Raw genomic sequence first — 19,686 nt, 5'->3', positions numbered from 1 at the left:
CATTCTTACACATGTGTACTCCTAAAGTCGGTATTAGGGCCAAGCTAGAAATTTCATAATATTCTAACAAAATATGCCTCTGAATTCCCCATGCCATTTTCTTTTTATTTACAAGGCTCTAGTGCAAGAATATTTTTATCACTTTCTCTCTCTCCAAAAAATTACTAGTTGTACACATCAACTTTATGGGGTAGGAGGGATCTTACAGCATCCAAACCCACACAATAGTAAATGAAATCATACAAGATAGCCATGTAAAACCATAACTCAATGAGAGTTAAACTCAAGAATGTGGGTGTGAAAAAAGTACTTTAATGCCATATGGGAATATGTGTGAAGAAGGTGTGACTATGTAGGAGCATCTACCTGAACATCTAATACTAAAGTATGTGCCATGGAATGCAACATAATGGCAAAAGAGACTACTCAATTGGATAAGCATGCTATTGGTCCAGAAAAACAAAACCATGTGCATAATCCTCCAAATAGTGCAAGAACTGTTGTACCCAAGCATACATATCTAGATTATCAAGAAGGGTGATCCACAAGGCATCAAAGTGATGCTCATGATCTATAACCGAAGAGTCAACATGCAAAATGTTTGGTTTAAGTGGTAGGGGCAAAACAACATTAAAAATTCTGCATTGGAAAAGACAGATAGTGAGATAGTCAAACTCGTGGATCATTACTAATGATCTAGATCATTATCAAAACCATAAGCATGTCACATAGAGAAGTACATGTAATCGGATCATGTTACAAGAGCATTAACACTTGGATCATCTGAGTCATACAGCATATTGGATCCAATGAAATAGCATCAAGTTGCAAGGCATCACAGATATGACCATTATCATGAATTTGACCATGAATAAAATAGCATCAAGCATCACAAATTTGACCATTAGTATGAATCTGGCCATGAATAAAATAGTGTCATGTGGTAAGTCACCACAAATCTCACCAATATTATGAATCTGACCATGATTGTGCGCAATTATATCATCCTAATAAGTAAGATCATAAACATCATATGGATCAATGCGAGCCTCATTTAGTGTACCATCATAAATAACATCACATAGATCATGACAAACTGTATCATCACATAGATCATGACAAACCGTACTAAACAATTCGCAAAACAAACTAGGTAAGCCAATTTGAATTCCACAGGTTGCGCCAATATGCATCCTATAGCAAAATTTGATGCATCAATGTGCACATGGAATACAAGATCCCAGTTGGGTGGTCTCAGAATTGGTGCACTAGCCAGTGCCTTCTTTTACGTATCATATGCCGCTTGGCCGACCATTTGTAAATTGTTGTAGGAGAGTACTTTCCTTTTATGTATGTACTCTTATCTTTTAGTTATATGGTTGTAGAGAAGAGAATAAGATCAAAGAAAATTCAGCCATCCATCTCTCACTTGTGTCTTGCACTCTCGTGTGTGTGTGTATGGTTGCTTACAAGGAACTCAAGCTTGATGTGCTAGTTGTTTATTAGTGTGTCGGATGCTATGATCAGCTATATACAAGATGCAATAACACATAAGGATGCATGGGATACCTTGGTTAAGTTGTATAGCACAAGTACTAAGGCAAGAAAAATGTAGTCAAAGCAAGAGTAGCATAATATGTAGAGGAATAAGATGAATATGTAGAGGAATAAGATGAATATCAGTGATTACTCACTGAAATTGAAAGGGCTTACAAATGTACTTGACTCTATCGGAGCTCTTGTTGATGATGATGACTTAGTGTGGTCACATTGAATGGGCTTGGAAAAGAGTATGATCAGCTTCAAACATCAAGAAAACTTTCTAACCTTCAAGGAGCTTATAGCCCTTCTTATCACTGAGGAGATGAATGTCGGGAGCATCTTTTAGAAATATACAAAAGCAGGCCTTATACACGAACATAGGTAGAGGTAGAGGTAGAGGTAGATGCAGATCATCATCTAGAGGCCAAGGTGCAGGCTATTTTAGAATCATGGACAACAACAACATGAATCTAATGTACAAACAAGAGGAATAGGTCACTCTAGAGGTAGGAGGAGCTAGAGAGGCTGAGTTCAATGGCAAAGAAATCAGAGGGAAAATGGCATGGAGTGTGGAAAACCAGGTCACATAACAAAGGAGAGCTATAAAAAGCAAAATGACATTGAAAGTGGGAAGCTAATGTTGGAATTAGGGTTGCAGGAATGCACACACAACTTCAAGAAGATGAGGAAGCTTGAGCACAACACAGTAGTGTATTATGAGTGCCAAAAATGAAAGATAACAAGCCCTAGAAGATAATGGGCGTATATACAATGCACGGGGGAAAAAACCTCCTAGTGAGGGAAAAAGTGCCCCGGCGGTCCTAAGTGTGTTCACACACATCACTACTATAATATGGTAACAAATCCCCCCTGGAGTGATGCGGTGAACAAGAGCTAGCACTCATGTATAGGGAAGTGTCTAGCTATGTGGACGAATCCACAAAAGGGAGTAAGCCCAAAGCTTTGCGAAAAGCTTCGAACTTCTCACGAGGCAGAGCCTTTGTGAAAAGGTCTGCAAGGTTATCCTGTGTTGGCACATAAGCCAAACTGATCTCTCCTGCAGAGAGTCTCTCCCTGACATAATGGTAGTGCACCTCAATGTGCTTCGTACGAGCATGGAACACTGGGTTCCGCGCAACTGCCAATGCGCTCTGACTGTCAGTGAAGATGGTGGTGGCAGATGGCTGCCCAACACCCAAATCAGCCATAAGGCGTCTGAGCCACACACACTCAACCGTAGCTGTGAAAGCTGCCCTGTACTCAGCTTCACAACTAGAAGTGGCCACAGTAGGCTGCTTCTTGCTCAACCATGATATGCATGAGCTTCCAAGCATGAAGCAAAAACCACTCGTGGACACGCGTGTGTCATAACAACCAGCCCAGTCAGAATCTGAAAAAGCATGTAAATCTGGCGGCAATGATCCCCCCTTGGGATAAAACAACCCAAGATGCCGAGTACCACTCAAATAGCGAAAGATACGCTTCACTGCCTGCCAATGCTTAATGCCTGGGCTATGCATAAATCTGCTCACCTGTGAGACTGCAAACTGAATGTCTGGCCTCGTAATGCATACATAAATGAGGCAACCAACAGCTGTCTGATAGAGTGTGACATCAAAGTGATCTCCAGCATCATGAAGACTCAACTTCAAACCTGTCTCCATTGGAGTAGCAATAGGCTTGCAGTCTTCAAGGCCAAATCTCCGCAACAATGTTTCAATATACTTTGTCTGACACAAAGCAATACCTCCATCACACTGCTTAAATTGTATCCCCAAATAATGATGCAAATGCCCCAAATCTGACATCTCAAAAGAGGCATTCAAATCAGCCTTAAAATCAGCAATATGACTCTCATTTGGTCCTGTGAGCAGCATGTCATCGACATAGAGAGCAATGATTAGATGTACACCATCCACACGTTTAGCATACAAAGTGCTTTCTGTTGGACTATTCTGAAACCCATGTGCAGTCAAATATGCATGTATTTTTTCATACCAAGCTCGTGGAGCTTGCTTTAAACCATATAAAGCCTTTTTCAACCTGCACACTTTGTTTTCCTGCCCTCTTTGAACAAAACCACGAGGCTGCGATACATACACCTCCTCATGCAAATCTCCATTTAAGAACGCAGTCTTTATGTCCAGCTGATGTACATTCCAACCATTATAAGCTGCTAATGCACAGATGCTACGAACAGTGGTCATACGACATGTGGGAGCAAAAGTCTCATCAAAATCAATGCCCTTCTCTTGAGCATAACCTTTTGCAACAAGCCTAGCCTTATGGCGATCCACTGTGCCATCAGGCTTACGCTTCAATTTGTAAACCCACTTAGTGCCAATGGCCTTCTTGCCAGGGGGCAAGTCACATAAAGACCATGTACCATTCTTCATAATAGCATCGTATTCTGCTTGCATAGCAGCCATCCAATTTTCTGAACTTTGTGCCTCATCAAATGAAACAGGCTCACTTTCATCGCACATACTAGAAACAGCCAATGCATAACAATCTGACGCATAAGAGGCACCATGAGAGCCAGAACGAGTGCGACTAGACAAAGGGGCATCCAACTTGCTGTCACGCAAAGTCTGCACCAGCCATCTAGGCATATTCCTAGAGCCCTCAATCTCTTGTCTCTCATCCTCAAGTGCATCATGCACATCTGCATCAGATATAGGCTGATCTGTGCTATCATTTAAAACCTGCATAGGCTGAAAAACTGCCTCATGAGGTATTGCACTTGACTGTGCACCACTGAAAAGAGGCAACAATGTATCATAGACATCACGTGAGCTGATATTTGTCTCCTTAGTACATGAAACTAAGGGCTGAACTGCATCTTCCACAAATACAACATCACGGCTAACCAAAATGCGCTTTGTCTGTGGATGATACAAACGATAGCCTTTGCTCTCAGCACTATATCCAACAAAAATACATTTGACAGCTTTGTCATCCAATTTTCTGCGATGTTGCACAGGCACTAATGCATATGCCAGGCAACCAAAAACACGTAAATGGCCAACAGATGGCTTGCGGCTATGCCAAGCCTCATATGGAGTGACAACCTGTAATGCTTTGGTGGGACACCTGTTTAGTACATAAGTGGCACACATGACAGCCTCAAGCCAAAAACCATGTGGTAGACTTTGACTCTTAACCATACATCTTGCCATTTCCATGAGAGACCTGTTTTTTCTCTCAGCCACACCATTTTGCTGTGGTGTATACGGCACTGTACATTGGTGTTTTATCCCACGCTCAGCCAGAAATGCATTAAATTCTGAAGACATATACTCCCCCCCTCGATCTGAACGGAGGGTGCCCATCTTACTTTCTGACACATTTTCAGCCATAACCAAAAACTGTTTGAAGCACAAAAACACTTCGGACTTTGCCTTCAAAGGATATACCCATGCATGCCTGGTAAAATCATCAATGAAAGTCACGAAGTAAAGGTAGTTTCCAAATGATGGAGTTTGCATGGGACCGCAAACATCACTGTGAACAAGCTGCAATCTGCGTTCAGCTCTCACTGATCCATCTTTGGGAAAGGAAGCACGCTGCATTTTACCCAATATGCAGCCCTCACAAACATGCTTGACAGGTGCCTCAAGCTTAGGCAAAGAAGACACCATTTCAGATTTCTGCAGGCGCAGCAAACTTGCAAAATTCAGATGACCAAAACGTGCATGCCACAGTTTTGCATCTGAAATAGCCTGCGTATCCATAATAGCACATGCTGAATCCTCTACACATTTGCCATCCATATTGAGCTTATACAGCCCTCGACATAGTGAACCAGATGCTACAATGATGTCACCACAAGAGAGATCATGAACAGTACATCTGTCATCCACAAATTTCACAACCAAACCTGTTTTGGCAAATGCGGAGACTGACAGCAGATTCTTTTTGATCCCTGGCACATACAATGCATCAAAAAGTGTAAAGGTGTTGCCATTTGCAACATTCAGCACAATCTGTCCAACTCCTTCAACGGGATAAGAGGAGTTATTGGCACAAGTGACAGTATTCCCTGTGGGAGCAGACTCAAGGAAAGTGAATAAACTGCGCTGCGAGGTGATATGCTTAGTGGCACCACTGTCAAAGTACCATACATCTGAATCTACTGCAGACATACATGTGTCATGCAAAGATGGGTCATAACTGCACTGCGCATTGAATGCCCATTCTGTATCTAGCACAACATTAGCAGATTCATTGTTAGAAGGAGAGGCATCTGCAACAACAGCCATACCAGCCTCTTTCTTCTTAGCCTCTTTCGCAGCCAGCTTAGGACACGCTTTGATGACATGATCATTTCCCTTACAGTACTTGCAAAATGTCTTCTGTTTGTCACCCTTCTTCTCATCTTTGTCTTCCTTCTTTGGTTGCGCAGCATTTGCAGATTTCTGCTTACTAGAAGAAAAGCCAGCTTTACCTTTCCCGCTTCTCTGACTAGCAACGAAAGCTTGATCTGCGACACGCATAATATTCCTGTTCTGCCTTGACTGGTCTTCTTGCAGCAAAACAGAAACTAACTCCTCAAATGATAAGGCATTGGGATTGCCTTTCATCATCAAGCGAAGAGTGGAAGCAAAACCCTGATAAGAATCTGGTAGACCATTCAAAACAGTCTGCACAAGTGAACTGTCTGACAGGATTTCATCTGCAGAAATGAGCTGCTCTTTGAAATCCTTGATCTTTGTCAAAAAGCTATCCATAGAATCACCTTCGTTCATATGCTCACTCTCCAACTGTTTTCGGAGGTAAGCAACACGAGCCTCATTTCTTGCCTGATACAATGTGGCAAGTACATCCCAAGCATCCTTAGAAGTCCTGCAGGAGCGAATATGTGGGATAATGGTACGTTTGACAGACAGCGCAATCAAGGCATGAGCCTGCGCATCTCTACCATCCCAACGAATCTGCTCTGCTGAAAGTGGTGGTTCTCGAACAGCTGCTACAGCACTTGTGCCTGCACCATCATCAACAGTACCTGTTTCTGATGTGTTTGCAGCATTCCCAGCCACAATAGGACGTGCATCAATTCCCTGCACAATGTTCCATAACCCCTTTGCTACCAATACATGTCGCATCATATATGCCCACAATGGATAGTTGGTGCCATCCAACTTATCCTCAGCAGCCAACATGCGGAATACATCATTGTTGTCAGCCATGGCCAATGACTGTACTACTAGATGTAAATGCTGTCTGCAAGAGGAAAACCTGTATAAAATCGACCTGTGCTATGTAGCACAGCCCAAAACAGACGAATGGGCACCTGTCCTGCAGATTTCAATCTTGACAGAAAATCTGCACAGTAGGACGATTTTGCCTGCGCAGTACTTGGAATGCAAAAACGGAGGGCGAAATGACTTCAGATCAAAATTCTGAAATGACCGAGCTCTACGCATTCTCCCACGGCATATACTAACCTGCAGACGCTCGTGAAACCTCGTCGCAATCGGAGGAGATGAAGCGGCAGGTGCCGGTGATGCTGCCCGGGAGGAGGAAGCCTGCTCTGATACCAATTGTTGGAATTAGGGTTGCAGGAATGCACACACAACTTCAAGAAGATGAGGAAGCTTGAGCACAACACAGTAGTGTATTATGAGTGCCAAAAAAGATAGATAACAAGCCCTAGAAGATAATGGGCGTATATACAATGCACGGGGGAAAAAACCTCCTAGTGAGGGAAAAAGTGCCCCGGCGGTCCTAAGTGTGTTCACACACATCACTACTATAATATGGTAACAGCTAAGCAAGGGAACTGTGCATCTTGAGCTGAAGATAGAAGTGAGCATATGACCAGTCATGGAGAGTGGCTTAGAGATATTAAAAAAAGAGAAAAAGTAGAGTATGTGGAAACAGGTGATGATAATGTGCTTGTTGGTAAAGTGCTATTATCTATGCACTATCTTTATTAGATACTCCCTTGAGTAGAATGGTTATAGTCTATGCTATAACCCCACTACTCGGTCGTGAGATGCGAGTGAGCAGCGGTGTTGTGTTTCATGAAATGGGTATACTCCAGTGAACGACTCCATAGATGCTTATGTAAATAGCAATGTGGTTGTATAGCAAACGGAGAGTAGCCAATCACATGTGCTTATGCACCTGGAGAGTCCTCTAGCAGTGATTCTATTGTTAGATCTTAGTCAGGAAGGTTGAGGCAGAATGCCAAGATTTCTAACACATCATTTGGTGTTACTACAAGTGCTAAAAATTTAGCAAATTCAAATTTATCACATAAGGTAAAAGAGAAGGTGGATCAGCCTTTCATAATGCCTGATGTTTCATCACGTCATTCATTTGTGAAGGGGATATTGGAGCAAAACACAACCACCTTGATGAGGAGTTTGGGATCTCGACTATTGTTACACCTGGTGTACAAAGAGCCAAAGCAATGTTGAGAACACCTGGCAGTGATCTAGGTGTATGCAGGTCTACGAGAGTCAAATATCCAGTGGTGGACAAGTTGACATTTGATAAGTATACACAGTCCATCATTATGCTTGTATGGTCAAAGTAATACAAGTTGAGATATGATGGGTATACATCCCATCATTATGCGTATATGGTCAAAGTAATACAAGAGATAGAACCCATATGTTTTAAGGAGGCACTTGGATGTAAGCATTGGGAAGATGCCATGGATGAAGACATGGCTACATCGAAATGATACATGGGAGTTGGTCCTTTGTTTAAGAAGAAGAAAGCTATTAGATGCAAGTGGGTCCATAAAGTAAGCAAAATTCAAATGGGTTTGTGAGCACGTATAAGGTAAGACTTGCAGCCAAGAGATATGCACAAACCTATGGGATTCACTATGAAGAGATTTTTAGCTTTTTTGCTACTATTGCAACCAGTCGATTGCTATGGTTGTAGCTAAGAAATGGTCTTGAAATTAGATGGATATAAAGAATGCTTTTTTACATGGTAGGAGGAGGTCTACATGGTGTAGCCACTAGCATATGAGGACCATGCACACCCAGAGTTTATTTGCAGGTTACATATAAAGCCTTCTATGGCTTGAAATAGGCACCTAGAGCATGGTCAAACAAGATAGGAGAGTATCTTGTCAGTGGACACTACCATGGCAACATTTGAGGTAGCTTGATTATACAAGCTGTTGACAGATATGGGTGAGTCCATAGATACAGCTATTTGTCATTTATTGTGACAACATGAGCAACATACGGTTGGCTAGTAACCTAGTGTATCATGCTAGGATGAAGCACATTGAGGTGTATTATCACTTTGTGAGAGGGATAAGGTTCTAGCAGGTGATGTGGATTTGGTATATGTCAGCACCACATGAAGCTAACATCTTCACAAAAACATTGGGTACATAGAAGCTTTGCAAGTTCAGGAGCTTACTTGGAGTGCAGTGTATGGAGTTGAGCTCGAGGGGATATTAAGCTCAAACAGTATAGATAAATTTGACACACCAAGATGAAAGCTCCCCACTAGCATGGTTGGTGAGATTATGGGTGATATGCCGCTAGTGGTTTACAGGAGGCTGTGTGATAGCCATTTTGGTTTACTAGAATTTTGACATAGTAATAGCACCTGCTCATGTAGTTCGGTTCACACTATTGACCGACCATAGAGTACTTTCCCTTATATTATTGGCTCTTAACTTTATGTTATGGTTGTAAAGGAGAGAAGAGAATAGAAGAAAATTCAGCCATCCATCTCTCATGTATGCTTGTCAACTCGTCAACTTGTGTGTGTGTGTGTGGGGGGGGGGGGGGGACATCAGCTGTTCTTCATCCAACGGTGGCGAGTATTTGAGGAGGAGAGCAAACGTTTGTTGGTGATACACTTCAATAGTTCTACTTCCCTGGGTTAACTCTAAGAATTTGTTCATCTTGGTTTCCAAAAAGCCGGGAGGACAGAATCTCTTCCTTAGGTAAATTTTGAGATCATTCCATGTCTCGGTGTTCTGATACAGACGGTTTGTCTCGCAGTGGTTTCTCCATGCCACTCTAGCTGTTTCTACTATTTTCAGTCTTGCAAGAGCCATTTTACTCTTCTCATTGTACCCGGTGACATCAAAGTATTCTTCCATTGCTTCGATTCACTTCTCCACAACCTCGCCCAAGTTTTTCCCTTCAACCTTGAAAGGTCCAGGCTGCAATCTATGAAGTGTTTTACGAACATCCAAGTCGAGCTCTTCCTCATTGAGTTGGGGGTTATCATTCCTCCCACGACGACGTCGATCCATGATCCTATCAATATGAAAATTCTTGTTAAGTCCCTTTATTTACAATTCAAATCCGACTTTAGATCCAACTGATACTGGGGTTCTTTAGATTGGTCATCCCCCCACAGAATCATGGGATAAAGATCCCTTCTACAAGAAGAACATATAGAACTCATTATCAGAGAATAATTCATTCATATTCTTAACACAGCAATAGTCCATCAGACCAAAAATTTTATCTGATCATTTATCTACGAAAATTTTAGTTATGCAAGTTCTCAATTTGTCATCCCTTAATTAAATCTACTGGGTCAAAGGTTAACAGCAGCAATCTATCAGCATAATCCACTAATCTCATAGTGATTTGCCGAAGTCATAATCATCATTCCAGTTACCAATATCATCACTGGGATTTGTCCCATTCATCCTCATTGTGGCTTTGTTCAACTTATCTCCTTTCAACCAGAATTCAGGAATCATCATCTTTCAATCAGAATCCAAATCAACTCATCTATTCTCAACCAGGATTCTAAAATCATATCAACCAGCATTTGAATTCATCATCTAAATAACATTTTTTCTTATAATTTCAAGGTCTTAGATTTACTCGTATATATTGTCAATAAAGAGCTGCAGATATATCCACGGTATATATGGGTAGTCACGGTCCTTGGAATTATAAGGTACATACCATCATATCTAGGCCTTAAACAAGTCAAGGATTCTATACAATTGCGGTACTTCCATCTGAAGACCCAATTACCAATTTATGAATTTTTATTTTGAATATCAATTTGTATGAATTTCGTCACAATTACAATCTTTTACGGGTACATAAATTTTTGACATTTCTTGCTTCTCGGTTGATCCACTTTAGCCAATTCGCTCTGAGATACACCAGCTAAAAGATCCCTGCCCCCTCCGCGCAACGAAATCGGGCGTGCTAACATCGAAAGTAGCACTTCTTGCGCATGGCAGAACCTCTCACTCGGGGCCTCGCCCACGGATATCCGGACAAGAGACTAATCCCTTGGTTCTTCCAAAAATCGAACCCGAAAAAACTTTCCTTGCCCAGAAAGCACGGGCGATTCCTCTAGGATATTTTTATTCTAACGTAGTCAAGAGTCTTAACTAACCAAACTGATCCGACCGAACCCGTAAGTCACGTAGTCAGATCAAGGAAAAGACTTGCACTTGGATCATAGAGACCAATGCGTTTTTCCTCGAGAGGCACAGCCAGGGAAAAGAGTTTCCAGGCCCTTTAGCCGGCGCTTCAAGCAAACTTCAAGATAGTCACACCACTTACACACCCAATATGCTGTTTCACAGATTCAACTGTCTTTAAAATAATCTTTTAATGAAACCATAGTATCACTAATCATAATCCTCCAAAATATCTGGTTGAATTCTCCGTGTACCTATGACATCATTGGCAACCAGAATGCTCACCACCTATTCACTCAGGAGCCTACCTAGAAATATATTCACTTATAAAAATCTAGATGGACTCTCCGTTGAAGATCGGCAAGATTAACCAACAGATCCATATAAAAGAGCCATGGACTCATACGTTGAGGACCAGCAAGGACAATCAACTAGATCCATGTTCGAGTTCAGAAAACAACTCTAACTCCTTGTTCCATTTTCTTCCTCGATCAACCAGATCCATGCCCGAGTTCAGAAAATAATCAACCAGATCCGTGTCCGAGTTCAGAAAACAACTCTAACTCCTTGTTCTATTTTCTTCCTCGACGCACGTGTGGGTATCTTCGGCGACCTAGAGCCCGAGCACCGTATGGTCAACACCCTCTAGGCTCCTTCTCGCAGGTCACCTAGCACTTCACTCATAGACCGCTTCCTTAGTCCCTCATCCACTGTACCGGAAGCTCACTATTTAAATCGAACCGAGGCTGGTCAAGACCTCGATCGACCTTGCTACTACGCGAGACGTCCTCCATTGACTTTCCGTTCAGCTGTTACAACTTTATCACTTAGGTCACCACTTAGGTCACCACGACCTCATTCACACGATGGTCAAAATGCTTCCCTAGCATTCTTGACATAAAACAGTCATTTAAAAACAGGTCATAAATACAATTTCTAAAACGAACTCTCATCTTTCCACATTGTTCCACATCATTTCTCGTTATTCCACATTCTTCTACATCAATTCACATTGCTTAATCCACATCCAATTATTCCCATCGTCCTTCATCCATTCTCATCTACTCACATCATATTATATCTCATCACATCTACCCATATCCATATCACATCACATCACATCCATTCACATCTATCCCGATTTACATCACATCTCATCCATTCACATCTATCTTGATTCACATCACATCACATCTCATTCATTCACATCTATCCCAATTCACATCACATCATATCTCATCCATTCACATCTATCTCGATTCACATCACATCACATCTCATTCATTCACATCTATCCCGATTCACATCACATCCATTTCACATCACATCACATCTATCCATTCACATCACATCTCATTCATTCACATCTATCCCAATTCACATCATATCACATCACATCCATTTCGCATCACATCACATCTAATCCATTCACATCTATCTCGATTCACATCACATCACATCCATTCACATCACATCTCATCCATTCACATCTATCTCCATTCACATCACATCCATTTCACATCACATCACATCTCATCCATTCACATCTATCTCGATTCACATCACAACACATCTCATTCATTCACATCTATCCCGATTCATATCACATCACATCACATTCATTCACATCTATCCCGATTCACCTCTTATCACATCGTATTCTCATCTTATTCGCATCGTATTCACATTTAGTAACATTTTTTACTTTCGATACCGATGAGACTGAATATTAATGAAAACCATGAAATTACTTCTTACCTCTAGATTTGGTTTGCTTCTTTATCTTAGAAGGAAGCCCCCAACCAATCAATTGGTCCAATATATTAAGAAAAAAGCTCCAAGAGTTGTTGAAGAAAGAGAGAAGCTTCAAGTTCTCCAGAAGTAGAGGATTTTTAAGGGATAATAAAAAATATCATCATTTTAATGTAATATTAACATGGCATAGTTCACAGATTTTTTTACAAAAGACTAAAGATCTATTTATAGGTGAGGGAGGTCACTAACCAAGTCCAATTGGATTCTAAAATTTTTCAGATTCAATCTGACTCAATTTAGATAAAATTTAGACCAATTTAGCTCTTTTTTTAATTTAGTTTGATCCCAAAAAATGAGATAAAAATATCACAATTTTTTTGAATTAAAAACTCATTCATATGTGAATTAAACGCCTACCTCAAGAGTCTTCCTCTCCTTACCAAGGTATCAAAAATATATCATTATTCTAAAATATCTCATTTTTTTAATAATATCTCATAATTTTTAACTAATAAACCTTGTAGTCAGTCAACTCTTCATCTTATGTGAACATTTACTCATTTTTTAGTATTTTTTTTTAATTCTTTAGATTTATTTAATCTCAACACTTAGATTAATCCAATTGATCCATTGAAACCTTAATTAGATCATGATCTAAAAATATAGACCCTTAAACTAAGATCTTTATACACATTTTCAATTAATTCCAAATACACATTGAAAAGTTCTTTTTAAAATTTTATTTCAAGAGAATCCATTTTAAACACTAGGAAGATTTTTATATCCAAAGATATTTTAATTTAAGATTATCTCTCTCTAGGCCAAAACAAGATAAAACAATATCTTTCTTCTATTTCAGAGAAGAGAATAATTACAAGAACAGAAAGGAAAGTTTTTACACCTTTACACCTTAAAAGCTGAAGAGAAAAATCTTACATGTAAGCCACTGATGTAATTTTTTTTCTTCTTTTCATTTCATATACATGCACGCACAACATTGAAATTAACACATTCGTACATTGAAATGTGAGGTTCTTTCAAAAAGAAGCACAACAACAAACAAGACTTAATTCTTGAAAATTTGTGTAAAATGGCTTGAAATAGAAACACCAAAATGTAAAACCAAGCTTCAAGAATGGAAAAGAGCATTCCCCAATATTCCTAACATAAAGGATTAAGAATAAATGAGAAACCATTTATTCAGTATCACTCTCATTCCAACCTAAGCCATTCCATACTCAAGCCCAAGACCTTATCCACATACTAAGTTCCACAGCCCTTAGCCACATGCCAAGTCTTACACCTATTAAATACCTACCCCACACCAGGTTCTACTGCCACATGACTCAATTACACTAAGATGGCATATCGTATATACATAAGATAACTGGAAACCTAGAAATGTGATAAGAATCTCTGACATTAAGTGAAATGGCTTTCAAACCAACTGATTTTTAAGTTTTGGGCCCTTTGTTGATTCCTGTATTTCACCTAAAGAGAAGGGGAGTGAACATTTGAGAAGACCAAAGGATTGTAATGCCTCAGAAGATAAAAGCTGATGCTTTGGTCAAGCTCTCCAAAACATGCATGTACGGTATATAGCTTTCCTTGAATGCCAAATGAGTCCCCCATATAAAAACCATAAAAGTAGATGCTTCAGCAAAAAGAGATATCCAGAGTTCTGTACACGGAAGTGCATAGTAGTCGAAGGCATGGTTTACCAACTTTACAAGTGATTTGATAAGTACATCTCTTCACTCACTACTTCCACTTCAACTCCCCACACGGATCGTAGAGTCCCGCACCATCAGCTTTATATGACTACCACCTGAAGATCTAAGGATGTCAATGCACTCAATCAAATCTGCATCACAAGTCAGCAAAACCCATTCATCTTCATCATCCAGAAACTTCAGATCAAAGCAGACCGTCTTCAGCTTGAACCTTTTCTCAAGTTCTTGCCTCAGATCCAAAAAACTCGAACCAAGACTCAATTTGAATCGGGCAGTGTCATCTTGAAACTTGGCCTTTACAGTCACAGTTGTGGCTTCTTTGAATGCTTGCCGTCCCCTCTCAGTGCTGCCAACGCCACTCAAGGGTGGAGATGTACAATCACTTCCCCGCAAATCTGAAGAATCAAGCTCAGAAGGAGAGCCTGCAAGGCCATGAGAGCTTCGCTGGCTTCCTTCACATGACATCCCCTCATCAGATGATGATATCCAAACTGCAGTATGCATATCCAGTTCCTCACAAGGAGACCAATGAGAAAAGCCAGTCATCCTGTCAAAATTAGTAAGATCGCCAGTGGACACACTGCTTAAAGATGCCCCACCTCCGTGGACCCTTGACTCTAGGTTCTCTGAAAATGATGGGCTTCTGGTATCGCAGTTCAGATCTTTGAATGCCCTCTCCTGTCTTTCCCCACTATGACGAGGTAAACTCGTATGTTCACTGTGTGCAAGCCTCATTGAGCCTGCAAGACTTTGTCTGAGGCTAGGGACAGAATTCAATGAATCAGTGCATAGTTTTGATGCTACTAATGAAAAAGAAGTGATTGGTCCTATTGATAGGTTGCTGTCACAGAGTTCATCTGCCTCAGCAGAAATTTGAAATGCTCTTTGAACAAGATCTTCATCCTCTACTGCCTGCATGTTGTCTATCAATAGGCCATCACCTTCCACTTGAAGAGAGTCACTGTTAGTAGTGCTTCCAACAGCTTCAGTCTCTGAGGCACTTCTCAAAGGAGAATTAGCACCAACAGTAGCTGATGGAATAAGGAGTTTCTCTGGTGACAAAGTGCATTTGCTATGCTGTTCATATGCTGACAGGAAAGGATCCAGAAAGTGATCCTCAGGGCTATTGGAGGTTAGATGACTGGGTATGCTAGCTGTTGTTGCTCCCCATGAGAAAGCCCAACCACCAGCCTTAGATGCAGGCACAGCACAACCAATCTGCACTCCCCTAACAGCAGCTACAGCTGATGTAAGATCAGTCGCAAGTGCATTGATTTTCAAGTGCCCATCAGCACCCTGGACAGAGTCAATAACTCCCTGAAGCTTTTTGAGGGATCGGCTGACCTTGTTGATCTTCCGAGATGGCCACCTTGAGATGCCATGTTGCCGGCATATCCTCTTCAAAGTTGTAGGACAAACTGCAATGTCAGGGTATAAGCCTCAAAACTAGCCAGCAATACACAATACCTTCAGAATGAAAAACAAAAGAATGGAAAGGAAAAGAGACCACTCATGGGAACATGCATGTCCAAGCTCAGCCAAAAACAGGCCAAAGGCAGCAAACGTGCATACCACCAATATGCTTGGCTGCATCTTTCAAGCTACCAGCAAAATATTGCTGGAGAACATTCAAGCTGATAGTCTTTTCCATTGAACACCGCCTCTTATCACTCCTTGTCTTGACAGCAGTTTCTAGGCCAGGAGCCAATAAACTTTGTGCAGCTTGAAATGCATCATGTTCAAAATAAACTAAAGATTCTGACAAATGTTGCTGCGATGGTGTGTTTGAAACTTCCTGCCCTCTCTGAGTATCAAGCTCATCCATACCATGAAGGGGCATCAATTGCTCCGGCACATCACTAGAATGTACCGGGCTATCTATTTTTGATGAGTGTGCTTGTTGCTCTCTTAACTCATTACTGCTACCAAACGTTGGATTTAAAACCGAACTACGTAGCCTGTTTTCATCCTTGTAACAAGCTCTCTCCTCCTCCAATTCCTTGTCCGTGACTGTGCGCAAGCTTCTGCAAACACACTGCATAGTTATGGAAAGGGCATTCAGAATTGACTGCTGTTGTGCAGAATCAGAACATGCCTGTGGCAAGAAAAACTCCAAGACATAGTCATAGTCAGCAGTGTGTTCACTCCTTAGCCGGATGGCAACAGCTGCACTCAGCTGAAACACTCGGGCATAATGACCAAGTGGATATTCTGCCTTGCTGTATTCTTTAATGTCACTTGAAAAGAAAGGCTGCTTGGACACAAGCGCTTTACCTGGAACACCCTGCTCCTTCTCCAAACAATGTTCAGAGGATGCTTGTCGGAATTGACTCACGCCCCAGTCACAAACACAGTAAGGTCCATCTCCAGTGCACAACCCAATTCTGCCCATAACACCGGTCGCTAGATTGCTATGTTGAACCTGCCTAAAAGCATGGGCAGAATTTAAATGACAAGGAACCCATGTTTGAGCCAATGGCAGCTTGTGAGTTTCACACACTGCCCTCAAGACCTCTGAGATTTCATGAAGAACAGCATGTCGACCTTTTGTAGGAATCTGAAGCAAAGTAATGGAATCATCCATCAAAATAAAGTCAAAAGAATATGTGCTTGAAATAAACAAAATGAGTAAACCAAGAACTTACTTCCCATCATACACGTCCTCAAGCATGCAGGAGACTTAAGGGTGGCTTCACAACCATGGAGCTTGTTTGGGCCCCACCAAGACTCCAAAGCCCACCCTACCCCTGGACGGATTCAGTAGCTGCTGGATGTGGCAGCTTTTTAGCCAAGGAGTGTGGGCAGGCGGATGTTGGGAAGCCACCATGAGAATACCACTAATCTTAAGTTCTAATGCGTTTCAGATGATCAGTAATGTGATTCAAAACAAGTACCTGCATTGGAATGAAGCTTTGTTTATTGGGACTGTGAAGGTTGACCTCCTGCAAGTGGAAGAAGCCAAATAGAGTTAAAGTGGAGCATCTAAACTTAGCCACTTCAGAGCTGGAGCTGAATCCAACCCCCAAAAAAGGGCTACCAGTTACCTGAAGGGCTTGGCACATGCCTTCAATCTCTGAATCATATTTGATTTTCTCAAACATCACAACAACCTCAATGACAGCCACACAGTTCCCAGAATGCTTTTCCAAAACCGGAACAGCAAGAGATCCACGCACATTGCATCGCTTGGCATCATTGACACGCAAAAACTCACTCTTGCCATAATACTGCACATTCGGAGTCCACTCTGGAGATTTCTTCAGAAAAACACGGCCCGGGAGTCCCAGGAATGCTTCAGGGTCTTGGTCTGCTGAGAATGCATATCTGGTGGACAGCTCTCTGTAGAGAGCCAAACAGTCCATGGAAGCACGGAGAAGAAAGGGCTGTCCCTGCGTTGTGAGAACAGCTCTATTCCCCAGGCTGCTTGGAAACCAAAGCTGAGTGAGAAAGTCCCCTTTTGACAATACAAAATAATGGTTGAGGGCCAGCATGATGCGGTCAGCCAAAGTGAGCAGACCATAGCAGATGCTGCTGAAAGCATTTCTCCTCACCTGTTGATGATGGGGGTAAGATCTCTTATCTTCTTCAGTTGTGGGCAGATCTGTGTTTGCAATCCTCTCTTGCTGCTTTCTGTCTGGGCTACTGCGTACAGATCTATGTTCAGTGAATGCAGTTGAAATGATTGGTACGCCATAGCTAGCTGCTGTTGCGACTCCGGGTACCTCGTGTGGAGCCACATTATGGTTTGTGGATGCTTCCATGTACATTTGAAGCACGGCATATGACATACCCACCCCTGAGTGTTGCGAATCTTTGGCAGGATCCCATGATCGAGCCTTCGGGTAGATGAAATCCAGATTTGCATCCGGGGCGAAGGAAGGGCTGCAGAGAGGCAGCTCTGGATTGAAATGCGAGGAAGAGGAAGGCGAAGTAGGAGGCAATGCCAAAGCGGGAAACCATAAATTGGAACTTTCTTCCAGATTCTGGAGATCCATGAGTTCGTTTACGAGCAGGTTGTCGTCCATGCCTGCGAGCCGCTCTCTCTTCGCAGAAGGATCCATGGCGATGGTGTTGGCTAATGACCAAAATCTAGACCCTCAATGGCATGAAAAAGCTTTGGTGATCCTGACCCCAGGATTTGATGCTGCCATAGCCAGAGCTCTGTCCCTGTAGTTCGATGCTTCCACGGCCATCAGAGCTCTGCCTAATAGGGCTTTATCTGCGTCATAGGGTATACTAAACCTTCATTATGTTTCTCTTGCTACTTGCTGTGGCCAGTGCTCTGCATTTTAGGGTTAGCTAGAGATGGCGCCACCATAGCCGGAGAATCAAGTTACGAACTCCGCTTCCTTCGCGATGCTCTGCGCTTGACAGGGCATACAACGGTTTTGGAGCTCTAAGTACGAATGAGTTAACATGAGGAATCTTAGAGAGAGAGAGAAGGGGGGAAAAAGAAAAAAAGATATATTAAGCGTCTACTAAAGACCCAATAGGAGGAGGAGAAAGAAGCATAATAGGAGGAGGACGGATATTTTACCCCACACATGTTAAAGTAGGAGGAGGAGGAGAGAGAAGCACGATAGGAGAAGGAGGGGGGAGTAATATTAGAGAGTGGAGGAAGATTCGAACTCAAGTGTCCCATGTTAAGTAGCTTAGATATCTACCACCTTGAAAGAGAGCGAAAGAGAGAAAGATTGAGATTGTTCTTGGTACTCGTTTTTTAGCCGTTTCTTTTTCCTTCAATGTTTGATTTTGAGAATGCGCATGCAGTAGGGTCAGAAAAAAACCATCCTTTAGAGTAGTTTCCACGGCTCACATTGAGAAAAACCAACTGTAACTTTGCCTAGCCTTGATTTTAAAGATTCAAATTTTTGAAATTTTAGTTATAAAAACAAATTGACCTCTGCATTTTTTCAATAAAAAACAGTTGAGCTTGAAGGTTGTCCTTTTTCTCACTAGCTATAAAAAGAGTATATTGTCTTCGAAAAAAAGACATATATTGGCTTCTCTCCATTTCTTGTCTCTTCTAAAGAGAGTAAGATTTGAAACTTATGATTCGTCTCTCTTCTACAGAGTCGGCCTTTCTTCAAGAAAGTTGTAGAGAGACAATTCCAATTTTTAAATACATTTCTTTAGTATTTAGATTTGATAGTTATGATTCTTGTCTCTTCTAAAAAGTCAACCTTCTTTTGAGAAAGTTGTGGAGGGAGAATTCCAGTTTTTAAATAATGAAGGTGTCTCCAAAAAAAAAAAGTGGAGGGAGAATTCCAG

The 19,686-nt window shown here is 41.6% G+C and overlaps 1 protein-coding gene across 1 annotated transcript; it reads right to left on the bottom strand.

Moving 5' to 3' along the window:
- Positions 1-14,087: 14,087 nt before the first annotated feature.
- LOC147625237 (protein NLP9-like) lies at positions 14,088-18,903 on the bottom strand. Its single transcript, XM_086818510.1, has 4 exons — positions 17,460-18,903; positions 17,310-17,357; positions 15,988-16,972; positions 14,088-15,833 (listed from the first exon to the last, which is right to left on the bottom strand). The coding sequence occupies exons 1-4, from the start codon at positions 18,474-18,476 to the stop codon at positions 14,455-14,457; spliced, it is 3,429 nt and encodes a 1,142-aa protein (XP_086674636.1). The 5' UTR covers positions 18,477-18,903; the 3' UTR covers positions 14,088-14,454.
- Positions 18,904-19,686: the final 783 nt, after the last annotated feature.

The sequence above is a fragment of the Cibotium barometz genome, chromosome 24 (assembly GCF_041138505.1).
Source record: "Cibotium barometz isolate CiBa-2024 chromosome 24, ASM4113850v1, whole genome shotgun sequence".
In the NCBI taxonomy this organism is placed as follows: Eukaryota; Viridiplantae; Streptophyta; class Polypodiopsida; order Cyatheales; family Cibotiaceae; genus Cibotium; species Cibotium barometz.
Note: the sequence above shows the minus strand (reverse complement) of the source record. Positions and strands in the feature narration are given on the sequence as shown.